Genomic DNA, 27,453 nt, shown 5'->3' with positions numbered 1-27,453 from the left:
ATGTAGTACACAGCCTGCATGAAAATATACTTTCCACATGATTACTCATAATGCTCTTAGAATGATTTCAATTGAATCACACTTCAATGGAATAAATAGCTATATTTCCAACATAATATGATTAAAGTTCTTTGCACTAAGATACGCGATAACATTACGTACATAAACAATGAAGTAAGCCGTGCACAATATCTGCATTAACTGTATTTCAAACATCTGGAGTCATTCATACAATCTTCAATCCATGGGTCATTAATCCTCTACTGCAAATACTCCCCTGCAATGATAAGAAAAAGAACATAATATGCAATACAGTTCCAGAAATAAGATATTAATAAACTTTTAACCTCAAAATCAATAATTTATTTCTCCATCAAGCCTCTCCTTTTCTTAGCTTTGCTCAACAAAGCTGTCATCGTCATACGTAAGAATGTGATGAAAACCATTTGGGCTAACTAACTAAAATGTCTGTACTACATGGAAGTGGCATTATGGGTATCATGGTAATAATCATATGAAAGAGAATTTCTATTAATCAATATATGATTGCCTTTCCTGCTCTAGCAGTGTAGCAAAAGGAAATGAGGCTATAGGGGATAATCCTTTATTTGTCACTTATTCTATTCCTATATTTTTCAATTCTATTCTATATTTCTGATGCCCATTCCCTTTGGGAACTCCCTCAAGGAGGTGGCCATGGCAAAATTCTCCATATCTGTTGAACTCCAGTGCTGCTTTGTAGCCTTTTGTGTCCCACCTTGAACTGGCCACTGGCAGAAGGCAATTCTAGCACAGTGTGTTCAGAGGCTCCTGCCTAATCTTCCTACCAACTACTTCTACCTAATACTCCTGCCTATGTTACAACCTACTACTTCAACCTAATGCTCCCATATAATGCTCCTACCTGCTACTTTTATCAAATGCTTCCACCTAAAGCTCCTGTCTAACATTGCTACCTACTACTTCTATCTACTGCTCCCATCATTCTGCATAAAGGCTGGGCTAGGTGCCCACAGCAGGAAAATCTAGAGTTGTGAAAAATGAGTTGCGTGAGTTAAGTGTTGTCATCTGATATTTGAGACTAGGAGAGATTACATGTTTGTCATAATACAAGATGGGAGAATTAACCCCCTTCCCAGCTCCAACTCCTCATAGGAATCTTCTACATGCAAAAGGTATGTGAATATCATTCTTCCTTCCATGCTGGGCTGTACTAATGGCAATACAGGCTTATCAAAGAACTTCTCACTACAAAGGAATCTACATTTCCCTGCTTTTGAAGTAGTGCAGCCTTAGACTACTTGAGCCTTTAGAAACATCATGGGTAACACCAGGACTCTCAGAGAAATCAATCTAAGAGAAATCATAAATAAACAAGTAAATATCATGAGGGAAATATAACTTTATCTAAATATATAAATGTTGGGTATATGCGTTAAGATATATGGCAGAATGGTGGCTGAGAGGGTAACAGCAGGCGAACACATGACTAGGAGGGAGCAGTGTGTAGTAAACGTTTAGGATAGGGAGATGATGTTTGGAACAAGTGTTTCTGTAGATTTTGCATGTTAAATACTTTAAGAAAGAGTGAATTGTATGTCAGTGGTAATAGTGAGCTTGTAAAAGAGACTTGAATGAAGAAACATTTGCAGAGATTGAATGTAGAATGGCAAAAGGTGAAAGTTAATGAAGCTAGAGGAGTGGGTGAGGGATAGGGCATTTAAAGAAGGGATGCTGACATGTGAGAGAAGCATGTGGTATGCATAAGGTGAAAGGAGGGCAAGTTAGAAAGGGCAGTGAGAGGTGGGATAATGAAGTGAAGTTGCTAGTGGCTAGTGAATGAGAAAAGAGAGGTATATGGATGGAACTTACAAGGAAGGAATGCAAATGATTGGGAGATGTATAAGATAAAGTAGTAGGTCACGAGGAAGATGCAGAGGCTGAAAAAAAGTCAAATGACAGTTGAGGTAAGTGAATATCAAAAAACTTTGGAGAAAAGGAGACATGTGAAAAATATGGAACAAATGGAGACATCAGAAAAGTGGTCAAATGTGGAAGAGGTAACACACAGTGATGAAATGAAGAGGAGATGGTGTGAGTATTTTGAAGAACTGCTGAAAGCATTTGATGATAAGATAGCAGATACAGGTTGTTTGGTTCGGGGCAGTGTGTGAAGTGAAAGAATCATGGAAAGTAGTTTGGTGAGAAGAGAAGAGGTGGTGAAGGCCTTACCTCAAATGAAATATGGCAGGGAAGCTGGAGTGGATGGAACTGCGGTTGAATCTCTTAAAGGGGGTGACTGTGTTGTTGATAGGTTAGTTAGGATTTTCACTGTACATACACATCATGGTGAAGTGCCTGATGAGTGGCAAAATGCATTTATCATACCAATGCATAAAGGCAAGGGTGACAAAGGTGAGTGTCCAAACTACAGAGGTAAAAGTTAGTCGAGTGTCCCTGGTACATTGTATGGAAATGTGGTGATTGAGAAGGTAAAGGCATATACAGAAAATCAGAGTGGGGAGGAAAAGCGTGGTATCAGAAGTGGTAGAGGATGTGTGGATCAGGTGTTTGCTTTACAGAATGTGTGTGAGAAATATAGAGTGAAAGAGAAGGATTTTGTGTGTGGCATTTATGGATTTGGAGAAAGCATATGATAAGGCTGACAGAGATGCCTTGTGGAAGGTCTCAAGGATATATGGTGTGGGAGGAAAGCTACTTGTAGCAGTGAAAAGTTTTTATGAAAAGTGTCTGTAAAAGGACTAGAGGGCAAGTGGTTCTAGGTGAGGGTAAGTCTGCCTCAAAGGTATGTGATCTCACTATGGCTGTTTAATTTGTTTATGGATGGAGTTGTGAGGGAGGTGAAAGAGGGAGGAGAGAAAAGCAGGTAAGCAATCTCTTGGGTATGGGGGCAACTGGGAGGAGAGTCAATACTGTCTGCTGATGAGATGGCAATGGTGACAGATTTGAGTGAGAAGCTGCAGATGCTGATGTTTGAGTCAGGAGTATGTCAAAGGAGAAAGTTGTGAATGAATAAAAGCAAGGTTACTAGTTTTAGCACATAAATAAGATGGGTAATTTGGAGTGTGAGTTTGAATGGAGAAAACTTGGAGGAAGTGGAGAGTTTTAGATACTTGGAATGGATATGGCACTGAATGGAACAATGGGAGCTGAGGTGAGCCACAGAGTGGTTGAGCGAGCAAACATCTAGGGTGGATAGTGAAATATACGGAAACACAGGTCATTGTCTTTAAAGGCAAAGCTAAGAGTGTTTGAGCTGTTGTATGTATGCAAGGCTTGGGACTTAAGCACAAAAAGGTAAAGAATATGGTGAATAAACAGGAATATCCATGTAACCCCTACCACTCCTGAAACCACAATGTTCCTCTCCAGTCTGATGCTCTGTGCATACCATCACCCTCTTAACCAGTCTCCCATACAACTCACCAAGTAACATATTTATACCACTGTAATTCTAATATTAACTTTTGTACCTCTAACCTTCATACAATGGTAATACACAGGCATTCCACCAATGCATATATTAATGATGAAATAATGTTCTTCCCAAAACAATCCCATTTCAACATATTTGGCACTGAATACTTTGTAACAACACTAGACCTCTAATCATCTAAACCATTTTATAACTGATCTCCAAACTCACACTTCCGCAATCTTTACTCACAGATCCCCCACCCCCAACAAACAATACAATGACAAAACATAATATATACTCTGAAATTACCCAACAAACACTAAACAAAGGTTCTCCCAGCTTATCTTAAAAGCCATCCCATCAGAGATACATCTGCATTAAGTCACGATCCCCAAACATACAAAAGTTATAATTCTTTGTCTATACATCCTTACAACACTAGAAACACCTATTCAGTGATTTCAAGACCCTTCATAGCCACATTGCAATTACAACACAGAAGCCAATGAGCACATCCTGATAAATTGCCCTACACAGACACATTCAAAACATCACTACACTTTATGAAATGTGGTTTGGCAATGGACATGGTCAGCCTCCTTTGCACCATGGGAGCCCTATAACAAATGTAAGAGGGCCCCTGGTGTAGAAAGCATGTATATATATATATATGTATCAAAACAATTAAAATTCACAAAAAAACACTCTGGCCCAGTTGCACTCCAAGCACTTACAGATATCTTTAACAATCTAGCTACACAACAAAATCCCTAACATCTGATAACTTATTAACACAATACCAATCTTAAAGCTCTTCAAGTCATATACATATACTTACTTCCTACCCCAAGAGTACCTTCTACCTCTATCAGGCTCCTGGAGTGCCCAAGAAGCTGGCCATACCAAGTGACAAGAACCACAAGTCATAAAGTATGGTGGTGAAGTTTGTACATCTATGTGCAGACAGTGCAAGGCAAGTGAATATTACGTACCTGGTGTCTTCATTGTGGCAGTTGCATTTGAGGGTATAAAGGGTCTTGGGATGTGCTGAAAAGGTGTTTGTAGTGTTGTAGGAATGGGTGATACCCTGAGCGAAAACAGAAAAGTGTGACATGTTTGTCTGAGGGGTGCATATCTGGCAAGTTGGAATTTGAATGAGGTGGGAGGGTGGAATTTAACTTTTCAGGTTATTTCAATGTGCACATGTTCCGTCAGTGTTCATATTGCTGGGAATGTGGGGAGCTATGAGGATAGGTTGCTGAAGTGTTAGGAAGGGGTAAGCTTGAGGGTTGGTTGTTTGTTATGGAGAGGTTTGGGTGGAAGTAGTCTAGTGTTGATGCACAAAACTGACTGCCAAGCACATCAAGGTGAGACTGTATGGGGAGGATTTTCCCTTAACTGTGTAGGTAATAAGTGTTTGAGGTACTAAGCTGCCAGTGATTGTTCTGATAGGACTATTTTGTGTAGTTTCCAATTCTGTTATATTTTTCTTTTAAGAGGATGGAAGCCAAGGCAGGTGAGGTGTAGTTCAGATTGGAGCAGACACATTGTTTGCTGAGGATGTTGAGGGATCTTTTTTCTTGTCTAAATTTGATGCCAATTTGAGTTCTGATGGAATTTAGTCTGAGTGTTGCTTTTGCGTGGATGTTAACTGGTGTTGGGAGTGAATGTTGTGTATATCGTACGTGATGCCTTGGATGGCTGGTATTTTGTTCTGTGGGAGATACTGTCAACTCAATGAGATTGAAGGGTGTGCCCTGGATTCATGTTTGTCTGGGGTGAAGTGTGACTGATGACTTCTGTGAAGATAAAGACATTCCCTTCTGGATGAGCTACTGATTCTAATTGGATACTGTAGTGCTGCATGTGGGTTTGATTAATTCAAAGAATTCAGGATAAAACAGAATTTCCTATACCTTTCAGATGGGACAGTGGGACTTACAATATCCAGGCACTTACCAGTTCTTCTGTCCACAACCTTCAAGAAGTATTCTGCAGGAAGATAGCCATCCTCATTCCCTGGACACAAGATCACATTGTTAACAGACTTGTAGAACTTGAAACCTGCTGCAAAAAGACAAAGACAAATGGCCATTACTAACTAAACATGAACAGACAATGACCAAATTTATAATATCAAATATGAAAGATTACAAGAGCTTCCTGTATAAATATTCTACATAAAATTACGATAATCAATGGAACATGATAAACATGAAATATATCCATCTTTCACATAAGCAATCAAACCTCCCTAATCCTATTCCGGTCCTCTAAAGCAAAAAGTTCTTTGATAAATTTGCAATTCATTTCATCAAATGATGGTGATGCAGTATTACCAAGTGAATACCACATGAAGCCTTCAGGGATCCCTGCTACCACAGCCCAGGCCAGGCCATGGATGATGGGATGGGTCACTGGTTAACCAAACTGAAGAAAATACTTTGTAAATACTTGTCCACGGCACTCTTAAAACTTCTCCACTGTGCATCTCAATGTACTTTTGATGATTGCATGTAAGGTGTTGCCAAAGGTGACTTTTCACTTATAATGTAACCCTAAACAGGCAGAGCCTCCTCCCTGTATTCAAATTTCTAAAAAATGGGCAAGAAAATGGATCCACGCAAGGAATGATCCTTTTCCTCAAAGCCTCAAGTAGGGGGTGTATGAATATGTGTGGTTATAATCAAGATGAGGAAAGGTTGACAAAGAGAATATGTGTGTTAGAAGAGGAGGGAACAAGGAGAATTGGGAGGACATATTGGAGGTGGAAGGATGGAGTGAAAAAGATTTTGAGCAACAAGGCCTGAACATACAGGAGGGTGAGAGGCATGCAAGGAATACACTGAATTGCAATGGTGTGGTATACCTGGGTCGACGTGCTGTCAATGGACTGAACCAGGGCATGTGAAACATCTGGAGTAAACCACAGAAAGGTCTGTGGGGCCTGGATGTGGATAGGGAGCTGTGGTTTTGGTGCATTACACATGACAGATAGAGACTCAGTGTGAGCGAATGTGGCCTTATTTGTCTGTTTCCCTAGCACTACCTTGCTGAAGGAGGGGGTAGCAATGATATTTCCTGTGGGGTGGAGTGTTACCAGGAATGGATGAAGGTGAGCAAGTATGAATATGTACATGTGTATGTATGTATATGTATGAATATATTGATAGGCATATGTATGTATATGTGCATATATGGGCGTTTCTGTGTATATATGTGTATATGAGTGGATGGGCCATTCTTTGTCTGTTTCCTGGTACTACCTCACTGTACAGGAAACGGCAATCAAGTATAATATAAATAAATTCCATGGATCTGGAGAAAGCATAAGATAGGGTTCATAAAGATGTTCTGTGAAAGGAGTTATGAATATATGGTGAGGAAGGAAAGCAACAAAAAGTGAGAAATTTTCATCAAGAGTATAGGAATGTGTGCAAATAAACAGTACAAAGGGTGAGTGGTTCAAGGTAAAGGTGGGTCCATGGAAGGAAAGTGTGAAGTGATCATGGATGATTAATTTGTTTATGGATGGGGTGATGAGGAAGATTAATGCAATGGTCTTGGAGAAAGGGTGCAGGTCTGCAGTCTGTTAGAGAGAAGGAGGCCTGGGAAGTGAATCTCGCAGTTTGCTGATGACATAGCATTGGAGACATAAATGTGTGAGAATTAAGGAGGGGGAGTTGCTATATCAAACAAGGAACTAAAAGGAAGATGGAAAGAGTATTTTGATAGTCTTATGAATGTGGGAGAAAGTGAAGCTGCATTTGTTATCTGCATGGGTATGGAAGATGGAAGGAAAAGGATACACTTGCAAGGGATAAGAAGGGAAGTAAAAAAGGAGATAAAGAGGTTGAAGGAAGGAAAGGCATCTGAAGTACATGGGATTACAGATAAAATGGAGGAAAAAGTGTATGCAGCTTTTAAGGCTCTGGAGAGAATGTATTATGGCAGATTCAAGAGGAATGCTTTATGGGATGTGTCAAGGATATATGTGGTAGGGGGACAACTGTTGGATGGTGTGAAATCTTTATAAGAAAGGAGCACATGCATGTGTAATGTAATAGTAAATGGAGAATTCAGCAAAAGTTTCAGTATACATGTAAGTGTGAAGCAGACCTGTAAGATGTCATAAAAGGTTACTAAATGGGGAGAAAGTGGGGGCTGGAAATCCTCCCCTCCAGTTTTGACTTGTCCATAAGAAGGAAAAGAGAATGGGGCCAAGTGAAGATTTTCCCTCTTAGGCTCAGTCCTCTGTTCTTAATGCTGCCTCAATAATGCGGAAATGGCGAATATGTATGAAAAAACTGCAGAAGTTGGTGACTGAGTTTGGAAAAGTGTGTGAAAGGAGAAAGTTGAGAGTAAATGTGAATAAGAGCAGGGTTATGAGGTTCAACAGGGTTGGGGGACAAGTTAATTGGGATGTAAGTGTGAATGGAGAAAACTGGAGGAAGTGAAGAGTTTTAGATATCTGGGAGTGGACTTAGCAGCGGATGGAATCTTGGAAGCAGAAATGAGTCACAGGGTGGGGGAGGGGGTGAAGGTTCTGGAAGTGATGAAGAATGTGTGGAAGGAGAGAATGTTATCTCAGAGCACAAATGGGTATGTCTGAAGGAATAGTAGTTCCAAAAATGTTATATGGTTGCGAGGCATGGGCTATTGATAAAGTTGTATGGAGGAAGGTGGATGTGTTGGAAATAAAATGCTTGAGGACAATATATGGTGTGAGGCGGTTTGATTGAGCAAGTAATGTAAGGGTAAGAGAGATGAGTGGAAATAAAGAATATGATTGAGAAAGCAGAAGAGGGTGTGCTGAAATGGTTTGGACTTATGGAGAGAATGAGTGAGGAAAGATTGACACAGGATATACATGTCAGAGATGGAAGGTACAAGAAGGAGCAGGAGACCAAATTGGAGGTGTAAGGATGGAGTGAAAAAGATTTTAAGAGATTGGAACCTGAACATACAGGAGGGTGAGAGGCATGCAAGGAATAGAGTGAGCTGGAATGATGTGAAGTGTTTGAGGCAAACCATGGGAAGGTCTGTAGGGCCTGGATGTGGATAGGGAGCTGTGGTTTTGGTACATTACACATGACAGCTAGAAACTGTGAACAAATGCGACCTTTTTTGTCTTTTCCTGGACGAACCTCGCAGTAGGGTGGAATGCTATTTAATGTGTGGCGGGGTGACGACGGGAATGGGTGAAGGCAGCAAGTATGAATATGTACAAGTGTATATATGTATATGTATGTATACGTGGGAAACTGATTAAGTATAATAAATAAATGAATAATAAACATTATGTATGAAAGTGAAAAAAAGGATTAAGGGATAGCAAAGTCCTTCTAACCCTGACCTACAGAGCCAAAAACAGACATGAACACCTGGCCATGGAAATGAGCTATTTGAGAAGAGTATATGGTATGACTAGATGGAAAGAAGAAAGAAATGAGCAGGTGTATGAGGAGTCTGGTACAGGGAATGCAGAGGGAATGAATTGTTGAGTGGTAGAGCAGATGAAATGTAATACTTTGAGGGGGTCTGGGTATATGGGATGAATGCAAGATTGAGAGTTTACAAGGATGGTGCAAGATAGTACGATTAAAGGAGTTGGTGTGAGAGGTAGACTACCTGTGACAAGGGCAAACTGAAAGGAAGAAGAGTTCTATATGGAGAAACTGTGGAAGAATGTGTGGAATGGTGATGTGAGAAAGGCATGTGAGGACAGGGATACATGGAGATGCTTTTGCCTTGGCCACCCCATTGATGGGAGTTCCCAAATGGAATGGGCATCAGAGATATAGATACAGATTGACAGACCACTCCACTTGAATGGTTGTGACTGTACAGGTTAGTAACCAAAACTAAAAAATTCTCAATAACTGTTAAACCATCAAATCTCATAGAACTTATACTATATAATAGCAGAAAACAATAAAAAGAATCTTGAATAAAGAAAGAAAAGAGAAAAGGGGTTGCACAAAAGGGAGAGACCAAATTGGAAATGGAAGGGTGGAGTAACAAATATTTTGAGTAATCGGGGCCCAAACATGCAAGAGGGTGAAAGGCATTCATAGTATAGAGTAAACTGGAATGGTGGTGTACAGGGATCCACAAGCTGGCAATGGACTGAACCACAACATGTGAAGTAGCCAGTGGAAACCATGATAAGGTCTCTAAGGCTTGGTCGTGAATAGCTGGCTGTGGTTTTGGTGCATTACACAGGACTGCTAGAGAATGGATGTGAGTGAATGAGGCATTTCTACATCTGTTCCTGGCACTACCTTGCTAATGCAGGAAACAGTATATCGTACGAAAAAATTACCTGTTGTCAGAAAACCAAATCTGACACCATCCGAATTACCAACAGCACTCAAATTCAACACCTGCATAATTTGGACCTTTTTGGTTTTTCAAACATAGATAAAGCCCAAAAAGTGATGAATTAGAGGGGTTAGAGAGTAGTCCATTTTTTTCATGGGTTACTGGCACTTCTGTGGGTACCCCTCTTAAAAATCAATAATGCAGCATAAGAGTTCTAGAAAGAGGGGCAAGTATGTATTCTGTTATGGATGACAGAGCTTGGGAAGTGAGTCAGTTGTTGTTCGCTGATGATACAGCGCTGGTGGCTGATTCGTGTGAGAAACTGCAGAAGCTGGTGACTGAGTTTGGTAAAGTCAGTGAAAGAAGAAAGCTGAGAGTAAATGTGAATAAGAGCAAGGTTATTAGGTACAGTAGGGTTGAGCGACAAGTCAATTGGAAGGTAAGTTTGAATGGAGAAAAACTGGAGGAAGTAAAGTGTTTTAGATATCTGGGAGTGGATTTGGCAGCAGATGGAACCATGGAAGTGGAAGTGAATCATAGGGTGGGGGAGGGGGTGAAAGTTCTGGGAGCTTTGAAGAATGTGTGAAAGTCGAGAACATTATCTTGGAAAGCAAAAATGGGTATGTTTGAAGGAATAGTGATTCCAACAATGTTATATGGTTGCGAGGCATGGGCTATAGACAGAGTGATGCGGAGGAGGGTGGATGTGCTGGAAATTAGATGTTTGAGGACAATATGGGGTGTGAGGTGTAATAATAGGGTAATAAAAAGAGTGTGTTTTGAAATGGTTTGGTCACATAGAGAGAATGAGTGAGGAAACATTGACCAAGAGGATATATGTGTCAGAGGTGGAGGGAACAAGAAGTGGGAGACCAAATTGGAGATAGAAAGATGGAGTGAAAAAGATTTTGAGTGATTGGGGCCTGAACATGCAGGAGGGTGAAAGGCGTGCAAGGAATAGAGCGAATTGGAACGATGTGGTATACCTGGGTTGACATGCTGTCAATAGATTGAACCAGGGCATGTGAAGCGTCTGAGGTAAACCATGGAAAGTTCTGTGGGACCTGGATGTGGAAAGGGAGCTGTGGTTTCGGTGCATTATCACATGACAGCTAGAGACAGAGTGTGAACGAATGTGGCCTTTGTTGTCTTTTCCTAGTGCTACCTTGCGCACATGAAGGGGGAAGGGGTTGTTATTTCATGTGTGGCGGGGTGGCGATGCGAATGAATAAAGGCAGACAGTATGAATTATGTACATGTGTATATATGTATATGTCTTGTGTGTGTATACATATGTATATGTTGAGATGTATAGGTATGTATATTTGCATGTGTGGAAGTGTATGTATATACATGTGTATGTGGGTGGGTTGGGCCATTCTTTCATCTGTTTCCTTGCGCTACTTCGCTAATGTGGGAGACAGCGACAAAGCAAAATAAATAAATGAATAAATGAAATAAATAAATGAAATAAATAAATAAATAAGAGTTAATGCCACATGCATCCTCTCAACTTTCCAGTTCAGGGAATTCCACTGATCAAAGGAGCCTCTACATCCCATTACCCTCAACCATAACCATAACATTTATGAGCTTTACAAATGATACAACATAACATATTGCCAGTGCACAAAGCACACAACTCACCTGCTAGAGCCTTAGGAAGATCCACATAAATATAGATCTGGCTGGATGTGCGCATACCACTAATAACATCCCATTCTTTTGGAAGACCTGGAGCAAAGTGGATATGTGTGCGACTCATACAACTGAGGCCATGCTCTCTGATGCTAGGCCAATAATGGTAGTACGTCCCATGGACTACAACTGGAATATCACTGTCACTAGTAATTTCTTCAAAGTCTGCATTTTCAACCTGAAAATATGTCATTTATATTCTACACATGGTTGAACACTGGCAAGATTTAATGACTCTGAATTTCAACCCTTTCACTTGCTGACAACACCAGTTGAATGCTAATGTCTATTACCCTTCCCAGATTAACTTGTGATGAAAGTTTGCCCAAACAGCCAGAAAACTTCACATAAGTTATTATCATCTTCATACAAATATTCATAGAATGATTTTGTCCACATATCTTAAAAATACTTTACCTACTTCTCTGAATGAATACACCCATGAAATTGCATTCTTTTTTCTAGGAACTGAATTTCTTAAACTACATGTTTCCAGCAATACTCTAAAATCAATTCATCTTTCTATATAAAGGTTTTGGTGCAAAATGCATGACATCTAGAGAGAGGATGCGAGTAAATGAGGACATTTCTTCATATGTGCCCAGCAAACTAAAGCACCTCTTATTTACCTTCTAAGACACAAGGAATACATGTGAAGTACTCTTTCTCTCCAATTCCCAGGAGTAAAGTCTGTTAGATATTTACATAGAGGTGAGAAAAGTTAAATCATGTGACCTTGGCCACACTCCCCCCACCCAGATTGTCAAATGATAATGGCTGCTAATCAAAGATCTGGTAAAAGTGCAATTATTCAGCATAAAGACATAAGCAGCGTAAGGATACTACAACAAAAAATTCTGAAGTGATTATGATGCTACATGGAGATTCCAAATAAGCAACCCTACAATACAAAACATATCCAAATAGACAAAAATCATACATCGAAATTCATATCATACATATACTATATATGTTTCATTGCGCTACCTCGCAAACACGGGAGACAGCGACAAAGCAAAATAAAAATAATATAAATATATATACTATTTACAATATGTACATTAAAGTGACTGTCTACCTGTAATGAATGTCCCTGATTGGCCCTGATGAAGAGTTCACCCTTTTCTTCTAAAAGACCAAATCGTTGCTTGGGGCAGTTAACAACTAACTGCTTTACTTCCTCTTCCCTTACCTAGAAAAAAGAAATACATAAAATATGTAATGGCTCTCCTACCAATGTATCAAAAACTAGTTATCTAAAAACTGTAGGTAATCTGGGTTAGGACATTCCAACCCTCGGCATTTCTGGTGAGGAAGTGCTGGCCTTCCCCATCTTTTGCTATCCACTCAAACATGGCAGCAGCAACATGCTGATTTTGGACCCATCTTTGGCCAATCTCATTCCCTCAGAGATGACCTTCTCCTTCTGAGTGCCAGCCTTGTAGAACCCAGCAATTTAGGCCATCAACCCAAAAGCAGCCAAACCTAGTGATGAAATGCTTTTCAAAGACAGGAGGCAAGGCAAGGTAGGAAAACCACAGAAAAAAACTTGGACTCCACCTTAGGGATTAGTTTTCAATTTTCAAACACAGTTCTCTGCTCTGCAGTCTCTCCTGCAAGCATGAGAAAATAACAACATCTTATCTTATCTCAGTGGATGTGAACAAAGAACATATGCCAGAGGACCTTCTCTAAAAGGGTCGAAGTCACCAGTAGTGTTCTGGTTTTGGGACTATGACTTTTCTTCATCTGTGTGAGACTTGAATAACTTCTACCTGAGAATGTTTGCAGATGATGCAAAAATAAAGAGCAAAGGGAAAGAAAAGAAGACTGAAACTTACAAGGGGAGCGAAACATACTCCAAAGTTGGCCAGATTCAGGGTTGATGGAATCCAACCCAACGAAATGTAAAGTAACGACGATGGGATAAAGTAAAAGAGCATCTCAATATGATTATTACCTAACAAGAAAAGCTTCAGTATTCTGTGTCTTACAGGGACTTGCAAGTCAACATCAACCCTAACTTGTTGCCAGAGTCCCATATTAGGAGAATAGTTTTGGAAACATGCTGTCTGTGGGCAAATATCAGAATGGCTTTCATGAATATAAATACGGAAATATTAGGAGGCTGTTCATATCCGACATAAGGCTAAAACCAGAATATGTTTCAGAGGTGTGGTTACCACACCTACAAAGGAACAAAGAGCTGGCAGATAGGGTTCAGAGGAGATGGTACAAAAATTAAGATTGCAAAGTTACAGGGAAAGGCAAGAAGCCTTAAATCTTCTCACTTTGGATGAAAGAAGAGTGAGAAGCCTTAAATCTTCTCATTTTGGATGAAAGAGTAAGAGGTAACTTGATCACATCTTTAACAATTAAATAATTGGTGCATAACACTTCTATTAACAAGAGTTTTCCGATTACTAAAGATATCTTTTATTACTGGGAATCAATCAATCTTTAATAATGGAATTTTTCCCATCACTTGGACACCTTTACCGGTAACTGATTTTTAGTGGTGCAGAATCACATCCAAAACTATCAAATAAAGCAGTTCAAATTAGAATATTGCAATACTGTTTTGCTATGCTACTAATGATCTACACATACCACTTCATAAAATTGATCAAATAAAACAGTCAAATACTTTGTAATGCTGCCCGTTGAGGGGAAGTCACTCTGAGTCAATCCCATTCTCTTAGTGTATTTCACATGATAAATAGCATACAAATCTATAACATACTACTCCATCAAATCTTTCACCAGTACCTTTTCAGTTAATTTTTTTCAATATATCAAACTTTAAGTTCAACTTCTGGCATTTACATTTTTCTCCTTGCCTCTTTCCACTCTTTTTCAAACACTTTAGGCATAGAAGAAAGCTTAAAAAGTATGTATACAATCTATTGAGATGAAATCAAGTAGACTACATATATTTCATGGCAGTCAAATAGTAGTCAGTAGAAATATTAGGTAAAAACCTCTGCAAACACTGAGCTAGACTTGCCCTCTGCCAGTTGCCTGTTAAGGGTGAGGCATTAAAGGCTAAGAAGCAGCACAGGAGTTTACTAGCTATGGGGACTATTGCTGTAGCCATCCTGAGACTCCAAAGTCAGAGCCACCCCCCTTGAAGGAGTTCCAGAAGGGAACAGGCATCAGAGAGAGAGAGAGAGAGAGAGAGAGAGAGAGAGAGAGAGAGAGAGAGAGAGAGAGAGAGAGAGAGAGAGAGAGAGAGAGAGAGAGAGTCAGAGAGTTAATGATTCTGGGCAGTTGCAATGCCTGGGACACTAACGACAAGAATGCAGCCAATCACAACCTTACTTGGCATGGCTGGCCAAGAGGAATAGTGCATGGGTGGATAGCTAGCCAATAAGGACAGTGTGTGAGAGTGTGCTGGAACAGAGGGCATGGTGAGGCAATGCCACCTAGGCAGCATGTACAATCTAACATGTTTTTTCCTTAAAAAAAGTTGCAAAAGTAAGGGAGTGACTTAGTGCCTAATTTTTCCCAGAAAATTGCAAAGGGGAGGCTGCATCTTGAAAACAGAGTATGTTGCAAAAATTCTTCAGAGTAGTCTTTACCACTAGCATCTCACCACCACCTCCACCCCATCAGACTTAAGTCAAGTGGTGAGGCAACTTAAGAACCTGAAAACCTCATATCACAGGGAATCACGTTATTCGTATATTTGTTATTTGTATGCTGTTTGGTTGTGTACAGGGGCTGTGGTTTCTATGCATTACACATGAAAGCTCCATACTGGCAGTTTGCTTGTCTGTTTCTGGTGCTACCTTACTAATGCAAGAAATGTTAAACTCCTGGTGCTACTTTGCAAATGCAAGAAATGTTAAACAGGTATGAAAAATAAAACAAAACCAGACTTTGGTGAAACTTTCATATGTTACATAGTGTTAATAATCAATTAATGCAAGAAAGCAAAAAATATCCTGGAGTCCCTTTCAACTTTATGAGGCTCCTGCACTACTTAGGACAGCAGCAGATAGTGCAGGGTACCTGTGTAGTAAGGGTTCAGTGCCTTTGTTGTAGTACTTGCACTGGGACACAAAGGGTCTTAGGATATGTTGGAAAGAGGTTTGTAGTGTTGTAAAGACTGGATGACTTCCATATACATGTTCATAAAGCACATGTATGTTTAGTAAGGAAATACTAAAATGGTCCAGCCTGTCAGGGTAGTGTGTTAACATCAACCTACTGAAGGTAGAGGAGCTTCTTTGGAAACTGAAATTTAAGCAGGCAATAAAAGTTGCTGATATATAGTTTTAAACACTATAAGCCACTTCTTACCCTCTGAAATTTTGGTCTCTTGAGCACATCATTAAGTTTGATCCAACCTCCTGGTCCTAAAGTCAGTCCTTCCTTCTCAGCACCATGGCGGAGTAACCATGACAGTTTTTTACTGAGTTTCTCATCTGCCCTTGACTGTGACTGAAATAATGAACTTGGTTACATTAGTTTTGAAAAATATGCTTTTGAGACAATTCTCAATTGACCTTCACCACCTTAATTCTCCTGTAAAGCCACTGAAGCCACATGGGTGACATCAACACATCATTAAGCAAGCATACAAGAAAAATGCCACAGTCATGCTTAATGCATATGAAAATCAAATGTAATGTGTTCTGAGGCAAGTGTGCAAAACTATTCATAAACCCTACAGTTATCAACTAGTAAAGCTGCACCCCCAGTGCTCTATCCATAATGTCATGATGTTACATTCCTTCAAGTCAGCCATCTATGCCATTATTCTTGTAACATAAAGTTGTATTGTGAATCATCCTTTTCTGAAGAAGATGGACTGAGTGTATAAGGGGGAAATGGCAAGAGAAGATTTTAACTATAAAAAGAGGAGTAAGCTTTACTTACCAATTTCCCTCAATTTTTTTAAAAATTTCCCAAACTGTCAGAATTAGTTGCATTATGAGAATCATAATCTGTATGAAAGTTATGACTCTTATCAACCCTTTGGCTGCAATTTCTGATGGAAGTCGTGACACATAGTTTTCCTTCTCCCTATACAATACGATGAAAGCCCACAGGTATCTAAACAGTTTGAACATCACACAAGGTTTGTTGACCCTTCCCCAAAACAGAAAAGGTGCTAATGCCCAAGAAGGTCCCCATCAAGGTGTCTAACTTAAACCCTGCACATAAGTAATGAATCTCTTAGCTGAATGCCACCACTCACACAATGCTTCATTTTTGTGCATCTACTTATGTAATAACAAGCTAGGCACATTTAATCTTGCTTTGGAAGTTGTAATCAAGAAATAACATTCACAAACTATGTAACATAAAGGACTAACCAAATAAAATTAGTAGGTAGGAACATTAGATGGGAGCATTTGGTAGAAATTGTAGGTTGGAACATTAGGCAAGAGCATTAGGTAGTAGGAGTTAGTAGGAACATTAGGTAGGAACCTCTGAAAACAGCTGCCCTCAGCTAATGATCTGTTAAGGGTGAGGCACTAAAAGTAAAGTGGCACTGGAGTTCACCAAATATAGAGACTCTTGCTGTGGCCACCCTCTTAGGGAGTTCCCAAAGGAAATGTGGATCAGATATATAGATAGATAGATATATGTGTCAGAGGTGGAGGGAACAAGCAGAAGCAGGAGATCAAATTGGAGGTGGAAGGAAGGCATGAAAAAGATTTTGAGAGAGCAGGGCCTGAGCATACAGGAGGGTGAAAGGTGTGTGAGGAATACAATGAATTGGAACTATGTGGTATACCTAGGTTGATGTGCTGTCAATGGACTGAACCAGGGCATGTGAAACAACTGAGCTAAAGCATGGAAAGGTCTGTGGGGCCTGGATATGGATAGGGAGCTGTGGTTTCGGTGCATTACACATTACAGCAAGAGACTGAATGTGAAAGAATGTTGCCTTTTTTGTCTGTTTTCCTGGTGCTACCTTGCTGAAGCAGGGGGTAGCAATGCTGTTTCATATGGGGCAGGGTAGCACCAGGAATGGATGAGGGCAAGCAAGTATGAATATGTACCTGTGTATATCTGTATATGTCTGTTTGTGTGTATGTATATGTGCATGTATGGAGTTGGGGTGAGAGTATCATCAAATTTTAGGGAGAATAAAAAGATGTTTTGGAAGGAGGTAAATAAAGTACATAAGACAAGGGAACAAATGGGAACATCAGTGAAGGGGGCTAATGGGGAGGTGATAACAAGTAGTGGTGATGTAAGAAGGAGATGGAGTGAGTATTTTGAAGGTTTGCTGAATGTGTTTGATGATAGAGTGGCAGATATAGGGTGTTTTGGTCGAGGTGGTGTGCAAAGTCAGAGGGTTAGGGAAAATGATTTGGTAAATAGAGATGAGGTAGTAAAAGCTTTGCGGAAGATGAAAGCCGGCAAGGCAGCAGGTTTGGATGGTATTGCAGTGAAATTTATTAAAGAAGGGGGTGACTGTATTGTTGACTGGTTGGTAAGGTTATTTAATGTATGTGTGACTCATGGTGAGGTGCCTGAGAACTGGCAGAATGCTTGCATAGTGCCATTGTACAAAGGCAAAGGGGATAAGAATGAGTGCTCAAATTACAGAGGTATAAGTTTGTTGAGTATTCCTGGGAAATTATATGGGAGGGTATTGATTGAGAGGGTGAAGGCATGTACAGAGCATCAGACTGGGGAAGAGCAGTGTGGTTTCGAAAGTGGTAGAGGATGTGTGGATCAGGTGCTTGCCTTGAAAAATGTATGTGAGAAATACTTAAAAAAGCATATGGATTTGCATGTAGCATTTATGGATCTGGAGAAGGCATATGATAGAGTTGATAGAGATGCTCTGTGGAAGGTATTAAGAATATATGGTGTGGGAGGTAAGTTGTTAGAAGCAGTGAAAAGTTTTTATCGAGGATGTAAGGCATGTGTATGTGTAGGAAGAGAGGAAAGTGATAGGATCTCAGTAAATGTTGGTTTGCGGCATGGGTGCGTGATGTGTCCATGGTTGTTTAATTTGTTTATGGATGGGGTTGTTAGGGAGGTGAATGAAAGAGTTTTGGAAAGAGGGGCAAGTATGTAGTCTGTTGTGAATGAGAGAGCTTGGGAAACGAGTCAGTTGTTGTTCGCTGATGATACAGCGCTGGTGGCTGATTCGGGTGAGAAACTCCAGAAGCTGGTGACTGAGTTTGGTAAAGTGTGTGAAAGAAGAAAGCTGAGAGTAAATGTGAATGAGAGCAAGGTTATTAGGTACAGTAAGGTTGAGGGACAAGTCAACTGGGAGGTAAATTTGAATGGAGAAAAACTGGAGGAAGTGAAGTGTTTTAGATATCTGGGAGTGGATTTGGCAGTGGCTGGAACCATGGAAGCAGAAGTGAATCATGGGGGGGCGAAAGTTCTGGGAGCATTGAAAAATGTGTGGAAGTCGAGAACGTTATCTTGGAAAGCAAAATTGGGTATGTTTGAAGGAATAATGGTTCCAACAATGTTATATGGTTGCGAGGCATCGGCTATAGATAATGTTGTGCGGAGGAAGGTGGATGTGCTGGAAATGAGATGTTTGAGGACAATAAGTGGCATGAGGTGGTTTGATCAAGAAAGTAATGAAAGGGTAAGAGAGATGTGTGGTAATAAAAAGAGTGTGGTTGAGAGAGCAGAAGAGGGTGTTTTGAAATGGTTTGGTCACATGGATAGAATGAGTGAGGAAAGATTGACAAAGAGGATATATACTTGGGGATAGGGAGAAAGAATACTTCCCACGTATTCCCTGTGTGTCGTAGAAGGCGACTAAAAGGGAAGGGAGCGGGGGCTGGAAATCCTCCCCCCCTTTTTTTTTTTTTTTTTCCCCCAAAGAAGGAACAGAGAAGGGGGCCAGATGAGGATATTCCCTCAAAGGCCCAGTCCTCTGTTCTTAATGCTACCTCGCTAACGCGGGAAATGGCAAATAGTATGAAAGAACGAAAGATATATATTATTTTTATTTTATACTTTGTCGCTGTCTCCCGCGTTTACGAGGTAGCGCAAGGAAACAGACGAAAGAAATGGCCCACCCCCCCCCATACACATGTATATACATACGTCCACACACGCAAATATACATACCTACACAGCTTTCCATGGTTTACCCCAGACGCTTCACATGCCTTGCTTCAATACACTGACAGCACGTCAACCTCGGTATACCACATCGCTCCAATTCACTCTATTCCTTGCCCTCCTTTCACCCTCCTGCATGTTCAGGCCCCGATCACACAAAATCTTTTTCACTCCATTTTTCCACCTCCAATTTGGTCTCCCTCTTCTCCTTGTTCCCTCCACCTCCGACACATATATCCTCTTGGTCAATCTTTCCTCACTCATTCTCTCCATGTGCCCAAACCACTTCAAAACACCCTCTTCTGCTCTCTCAACCACGCTCTTTTTATTTCCACACATCTCTCTTACCCTTACGTTACTCACTCGATCAAACCACCTCACACCACACAGTGTCCTCAAACATCTCATTTCCAGCACATCCATCCTCCTGCGCACAACTCTATCCATAGCCCACGCCTCGCAACCATACAACATTGTTGGAACCACTATTCCTTCAAACATACCCATTTTTGCTTTCCGAGATAATGTTCTCGACTTCCACACATTCTTCAAGGCCCCCAGGATTTTCGCCCCCTCTCCCACCCTATGATCCACTTCCGCTTCCATGGTTCCATCCGCTGCCAGATCCACTCCCAGATATCTAAAACACTTCACTTCCTCCAGTTTTTCTCCATTCAAACTCACCTCCCAATTGACTTGACCCTCAACCCTACTGTACCTAATAACCTTGCTCTTATTCACATTTACTCTTAACTTTCTTCTTCCACACACTTTTCCAAACTCAGTCACCAGCTTCTGCAGTTTCTCACATGAATCAGCCACCAGCGCTGTATCATCAGCGAACAACAACTGACTCACTTCCCAAGCTCTCTCATCCCCAACAGACTTCATACTTGCCCCTCTTTCCAAAACTCTTGCATTTACCTCCCTAACAACCCCATCCATAAACAAATTAAACAACCATGGAGACATCACACACCCCTGCCGCAAACCTACATTCACTGAGAACCAATCACTTTCCTCTCTTCCTATATATATATATATATATATATATATATATATATACATGTATGTGTGTGTGTGTGTGTGTGTGTGTATGAGTGGATGGGCCATTCTTCGTCTGTCTTCTGGCACTACCTCGCTGACACGGAAGACGGCGATCAATTAAAATATAAAAATAAATGGAAAGATAAAAAATAGTTATAAAGATACATAATGATAATAAATAATGTTTTTGATGAGTGTTTGTATGTTGTCACTGTGAAGGTGCATTATGTGTCACCCTTTACAATTCATTCATTATGGGTGTGTTATGTATCAACAAACAAAAAATACATAATGATAAATATGATGTTGAGTGATTATGACTTGACAGCACAGGGTTGCTGAGCATCCCTCTAAATTTAACCCTTTAATCTTTTTTTTGTCCTTTACAGCTCATTCAGCATCTTGATTGCAACTAATAAGAATCTGTTACAAAAGGGGATATTAATGCTATCAAGTAGACATTTTTTTCTTCAAGTTTTTCTTCCCTGCCATCTAATATGTGTCTATGAAGCAGCAATACCAGATGTAGGAACTATGGTTTTGCCTTAAAAAGAGTAATAAAAATCAAATTAATTGCCGCTTTCATATCTTACGGGAGACTTTAAATTCCTAAAGAATGCAGCTGGAAGTCAATTCTCCAGCCTGAGGTTGGCTCCTTTTCCCAACAACAAAAACTTTAAAATTCAGATTTCATTACGACTTTCCTTATCGTTGTGCATCACAAAAGTATAACATCGGCACCCCAACTCTATATCTCCTATTTCAATTACACAGAGCCCAATGAAAGTTTATCAAAATCCATATTTTGTATCTGGAGCCCCTAAACTAGAAGTTTTACCCTGATTTTCTCGAGTTTCAAGTCTACGCATGATATTACTGTTGTAAATCAATGCATAAAACAATATAAACTGACAAAAGCCCTACACCCTTCCAAAGTTCTATCCACCATACAGCTGTGCGTGTGCGAGCATAGTCATCTACAAAAGTATCAAAAAATAGTAGTATTTCTGTACAACAGAAAACCCGACATCACCCTAAACTGCTGAGAGTTTGCAGACTTCTTTAGGCCTATGAGCTTATATATGCCCGAGACAAATCTCTGCATTTGTCGTACTTACAGGTACATGTCTACGTTCTACTAAACCAAGAAGGCATACCATTTTAATACCTTAGCTGAGATACACAGGAATAACCCAGAGGGAAACAGGAATGCACAAGTAATATAGTCAGCTCCAGTCAGAGCAGTCAACCATAACACAACAACTAGTGCTCGAGAGACAACGGAACTAATATGATTATTCCAGAATTATTCAAATACATCTCTGATTCTGAGCTTTTTCTTCTACTAACGATCACATTAAAAGAAGTTATATGTTTTATCATAATTCTAATACAAACAGATCATTCATGACTTGTTGTAACATGATGAAACCAATGGCATTTCCCGAGCGATTCACTGCCTGCAAAATATTTTTACCGGGGGTTTTGAGGTTAATGAACATATCATTATGTGGATGAATCAGGAAGAAAGCATTTGGGTTAATAAAGGATGAAAACAGGATTATTCAAAATCAGCTTTCGTCATCTTCCAAGCCGGATAAATTTACCCAAGGTAATGACTAATATGGACGAGACACGTGAACAATTTACTTCATCTATAATTAACACCTTAGCTTTAGTAAGGTTTGCTTTATCGTAAGGTTAACTACAGGCAGGTTTTGTGCTCCCAAGCAACACTAAGCCGAGTCACAGTACATTAAAGAAAGCTAGCCTTGGCTCCGGAAGCCGCAAGTTAGACATCGTTTGCTGCAACACAACAGGAAACTTACAGCCATATCTGCTGAGGCTTTCATGAAGCAAGTGGGAAGATTTCTCTGCACTGTGGAATGAACTTTTCTTCCTCACAACCCTATACGGCAGTGGGTTGCTTTCAACTCGATTTCCTACGATGGCAAATGCCACTCGCTGGTATAGCGTTCTGCAGGACCAAAGTAGCTTCAGCGTTAATTCATTCCCAAGTATTTAGTTATCACTACAGAAAAAGCTCTAATCAGTATGTACATTGGTAGTGAACTTTCATGCTTACGCGTATTGCTATGATAATGGTAACTGTGTAAACTGAAACAATCATAATGCATATATAATTTTATCATTGCATCTTTAATGCCTTCGTTTGAAAGTCATATGTATCTAAAATAGTGTTCAAAGTTTTCACCAGCTATTTCATGATTATAAAGAACTATCTAAATCACCCCCGTTATACAAACGTAATATTATGAGATTAATTTCCATGCAATGTAAACCGTCACACATCAGCAAAATAGAACTCTGTGAAAAGTACTTGTTGGATGCGTAATACCTTATGTACCGCGGGAAAAGTTTTAAACGTTTTGCCACATATCTTGATTTTTCCCTGCTTTCTTATAAGTCTGACTTGTTCACGCTCACAATTCCATAATTCATTTTGTAATCAACCACTACCCGTTCTATTAAATAACATTTGTATATTCAAGTTTCTTATTCATGTGGGGGCCTCAGGTTGCTCTATAGTGACATCTTTCGAAAAACTACTTACTGTTGACATCAAATTGGTTTAAAAACTAAATGTTTAACATCTGGTCACCCATCACTTTTCTTTCACAGTGGACAAAATTAAGATTTCTAATGTCTCCCTGTAACTTGGCTCTCTTAAGCAGGTATGCATGAGTAATTACCTAATTTTTCAAAAAGGGAAGACTTTTACGCTCACTTGGTCCCAACTTGAACACTTCTCTCAACTTCTTAGGTTTATGTATGCTCTTTGTACCAACCGTGTCTTCAGTCAGCCTGTTCTATTCATCACCATTCCTAAAGAATATACACATTTCTTTTACATAATTATTTACAAGTTTCTTAACTTTATACTATGTTCCGGTTGCTTTATGCTCACATTACTCATAAAACTGTCCACTTTGATGTGTTGAATTCTTTGGGTTATGAATAGGTCACCCATCAGTCTTCTCTACCTAGGAGGATTAACTTAAAGCTTCCAGGCTTTCCATGTAGTTCAGCCCTGCTCTGGACCTTCTTTATGAGTCCTTTGCTTTGCTTTAGGAATGGTGATCAAATCTACAAAGTTTATTTTAGTTTTGGCCTTATGTTGGATATGAATAGCTGGCTGAATATTTCCTTATCCATATACCAGAAAGCTATTCTGATATTTGCCAGCATACAGTTCTTAACTACAATCCTAAACAATACATGTTTACTCATCACATACAATGTAGTTCTCATACCCTATGATGTCACCATTCCAAACACCACACGGTGGTCACAACTTCTTAATATTTCTAAAACAAGTATGGATGCTAAAACACAGGTAAAACGAATGGCAACATGAAGATGTATTCAACATTTTCTGTTTTAATAATTCACATAGAACTTGCAAATTGAATGACATGAGATACTTGCAACAATGGGAAACCCCTCCAAGTGCTAAATCTCTGGCTGTTTAATGTACAACTCCATCCATGCAAGAAAGAAAGTACAAGCGGACTAAAGCAGAAAGAGAAAGGCGTTTCTATCTAGGTCAAAATAAGTTGCAAACCTCACCAAGAAATAAAGGAAACTGTCGAATGAACTGATGAACATAAACCAGTCAAATAGTCATGCAAGACACAGGATAAAGAATAAAAGGCCATCAATGAAAAAAATGTTCATATACACAGACAAATTGTTGACCACATAAAAGATAACTGCAATATTAATGATATCAAAAAAGGAATATCATTCAGTGTTCAGTAAGCCACAATCCAATTTTAAGATAGAGAATACAATCAGGTTCCTCAATCTAATCTCCCAGCATGTTAAATATACCACAAGAATGTGGGAGGACCATCCAGAACATGCACCAGCACACTCTCAGGACAAGGCTTCTGGAACATTATAGAAAGAAAGAAAAAAAAGCCATTTACATAAACACTTTATATCCTCTGAGCAGCAAAAACTGTAACCTTGCATCATCCCAAAGCTTGTAACTCACTCTTCCACCCGGGAAACTGCATAAAAGTATTGACTAATAGCACCAGTACGTCTACCTGTATTGACATTCAAAAATAAAATATCATGTCAGTATTAAACAGAAGAAAAGTTAATAATCAGCAGCTTGTGACAAGTTTTATCTAAGAACATCGAGGAAAAACAATAATGGTACATGTGTGCCCTCAATAGCACTCTTAAATGCATCACTTGCTGCAGGACTTGAAGTTTGCCAGTGTAACACTTCACATTAAAAAAGGTACAGTGATGTCCATACTCAAAAACAGTTGCTAATTAGTTTGATAGTTGCCTAAGTTATATAAACCATAATTAAAGACAAACTCTAAATCAATTATACAATCACTGCTTCAAGAAAGAGTCTACAGCAATGCTTTTGACTAAATCATTCATTTCTAACAAATCGGCTTGATCACTTTTATGGTAATACGTAGATCAAAGGCATATAAAATACTATCTGCAGAAAACCTTGTCTGTGCCATATTTCTAAAGGCAATACACAGCTAAGGTTTGTTGCGGGTACCAGCAAAGAGTGCTTTCTGGGTGAAATCATCATACATCTATTTACTGAGACTAGGGTTTCTAATGGCGAGAGCACCAGCAACCCACCACAGTGTGCCTCAGGCTATCTTTAAGGATGTTCTTTACTTCTGGCTGCTACTTCATTTACATACTTTTGCTTCCCAGCAATGTCTCAAGAAGATGGCTCTTTCTAAGAAGTAGAAAGCCTGGATTCTTCCCTGGAATCAAGAACATATGGGTACACATAAGATTTCTAGGTGATCAGAATGCACAATCAAGCAGCTGCTTATGAGAACTCATGGCCTCCTTGACAGTGTTATTATCCTACCACCAAAACCTAACCCCAGGTGCCCAAGGAAGACTTTTAAATCTAGAAACAATATCCAAGATGAGAAGTATTGAAGCAACATGGCATTTCAGCTTCTGAACTTAAGAAAAACTGCCACTTCTGGAAACACCTATTAAACAATCATTTAACAAAGACTGCCAAAGAACCTTCTCATTTCCTCCCACAAGCCAGATACCAAACTCCTGCTTTTGAAGGCAATAAAATGCAAACTTACACTTATAAAGAAATTAAAGGACTACTGGACTGAACAACAGCAGAGTTAAGGTGATGTTTCCCAAAAAAAGATCCCTCAAATGTGTCCAAACAGGGTACGGGAGGATGAGCAGGCTGAAAGATGCCAGTCAGTATGACTCTTTTAACAATGAAGATGGTGAAACATCCAGATAGTGCGATGATCCGGGGTTCCTTCAGTGGTGAAATGGGTAGGAGAGTTTTGTGCTTACCCTAAAAACATTACAAGAATGGAAGCAGTACATTAAAGTGCAAGATGATCACATACTTCCTTTCTATGAAGTTCATGGGTGTGATCGCTTTATGCAGGATAGTGCCCCCTGCCAAAAGACTAAAAAGGTGATGAACTAGTTAAAAAAAAAAAAAAGCTCAAGTGGCTTGGGAACTAGTTAAAAAAAAAAAAGCTCAAGTGGCTTGGGAACTTCCCAAGGTCTTACAATACTGAACCATTGGAACCGGATGAAAGTTCAGCCTGCTTCCTGCAACATCTCATCGGTGCCTCACCTCATTCAGGAGATGGAGACCCTATGGAACCAAAACATGGACCTAGAATATTTCAAAAACCTTGCAAATTCCATACCCAGAAGTCTGCAGATGGTAATCAAGGCCAAAAGAGAGGTGACAAAGTACTATAATGTAAGTGTCACATTGTCTTTGAAAACAGATGGGGGACAGACATATTTTTTGTGGACACTATAATCTATGTAATCTTTGGGAAGCATTTGATAAATTCCCACATCAAAGAAAACTAGCACAGAATAAGTCATTTGGTATAGTTGGGGCTGAACCTCAGTAGTTACAAAATTAGCTGACTGGCAATAGTGATTAACAATCATGCCTTTGGATGGTTAATGTAAGAGGAGGCATTCCATGGGGCTCAGTTTTGAGACCAATCATATTTGGGATATATATCTGTGACTGATGATAATGGGCTTTGCTATTAGACAGCAAAATTCAGCTACAACAGGAACTGAATATCTATATGTGCAAGCTGACACAGACAAAACTAATGCAGTGGGCTCATAGGTAGCAACCGATAATTAGTAGTGAATGTAGTTTTCATCATTGGCAGTATAACCTTAAATAAATAGAAAAAGACATGCAAAATTCTGGGCCTCATAATCAAGGCATTTTGCTTCAAGTCTTAAAATCTCAGCCAAACTTTTTACCATTCACTGGTGCCTCCACCTTGAACACTGTATTTTCAGTTTTGGTCACCCTACTTTAGAAAAAGACATTAAAGAGAGTAGAGTGGTAAGCCACCATTAAGATTCATGGACTGAGAAACAAATCCTGTAAGGACCATGTACAAGTTATTTTAAAAAATAGGGTTAAGAGGGATTTTGATAGACGTATTCAAAATGATCAAAGGCTTTGACATTTATCTAAGTAGCTACTTAATTCTAGATCAGTCTGATTTCACTGGAAGCAATGGATACAAAACTGTTGCAAGCATTTCACTCTGAATAAGACAAAGTAGTTCTTCTACAGGAAAGAAGTTAAAATTTAAGAAAAAAGAATAAGAAAAGTCCACAAATAACTTTATCTATACCTTGAATTTTCTAAGTATTTTTTTTTTTTTTTCTGTTCTACAATCACACACAGTCTCAGTGTCCCAGTGCTCTGTTGGTTTTGCAATCATCTGTATCTAAAACAAAATATAAACTTACATATTACCATTCAATATGCAAAAGACCTCTCCTGAACTGATCACATTCACATTGCCACTGCTTGTCATGATTCTCCT

General features: G+C 39.5%; 1 protein-coding gene across 3 annotated transcripts; it reads right to left on the bottom strand.

Annotated features, from left to right (window-relative positions):
• Positions 1 to 123: 123 nt before the first annotated feature.
• On the bottom strand, positions 124 to 22,555 carry Tpt (tRNA 2'-phosphotransferase). 3 transcript variants are annotated; one of them, XM_071689602.1, is made up of 6 exons: positions 22,399 to 22,555; positions 15,767 to 15,907; positions 12,540 to 12,653; positions 11,411 to 11,639; positions 5,399 to 5,503; positions 124 to 277 (listed from the first exon to the last, which is right to left on the bottom strand). In XM_071689602.1, the coding sequence occupies exons 1-6, from the start codon at positions 22,420 to 22,422 to the stop codon at positions 261 to 263; spliced, it is 630 nt and encodes a 209-aa protein (XP_071545703.1). In that variant the 5' UTR covers positions 22,423 to 22,555; the 3' UTR covers positions 124 to 260. The 3 variants fall into 3 exon arrangements, with proteins under 3 accessions (XP_071545703.1, XP_071545702.1, XP_071545704.1); XM_071689601.1 differs by having other exon boundaries at positions 5,399 to 5,506; positions 22,399 to 22,554; XM_071689603.1 differs by lacking the exon at positions 22,399 to 22,555 and adding an exon at positions 21,727 to 21,842 and having other exon boundaries at positions 5,399 to 5,506.
• Positions 22,556 to 27,453: the final 4,898 nt, after the last annotated feature.

Source organism: Panulirus ornatus, chromosome 47, assembly GCF_036320965.1.
Source record: "Panulirus ornatus isolate Po-2019 chromosome 47, ASM3632096v1, whole genome shotgun sequence".
NCBI classification, from domain to species: Eukaryota; Metazoa; Arthropoda; class Malacostraca; order Decapoda; family Palinuridae; genus Panulirus; species Panulirus ornatus.
The sequence above is the reverse complement of the archived record's forward strand: the minus strand, read 5'-3'. Positions and strand labels throughout refer to the sequence as shown.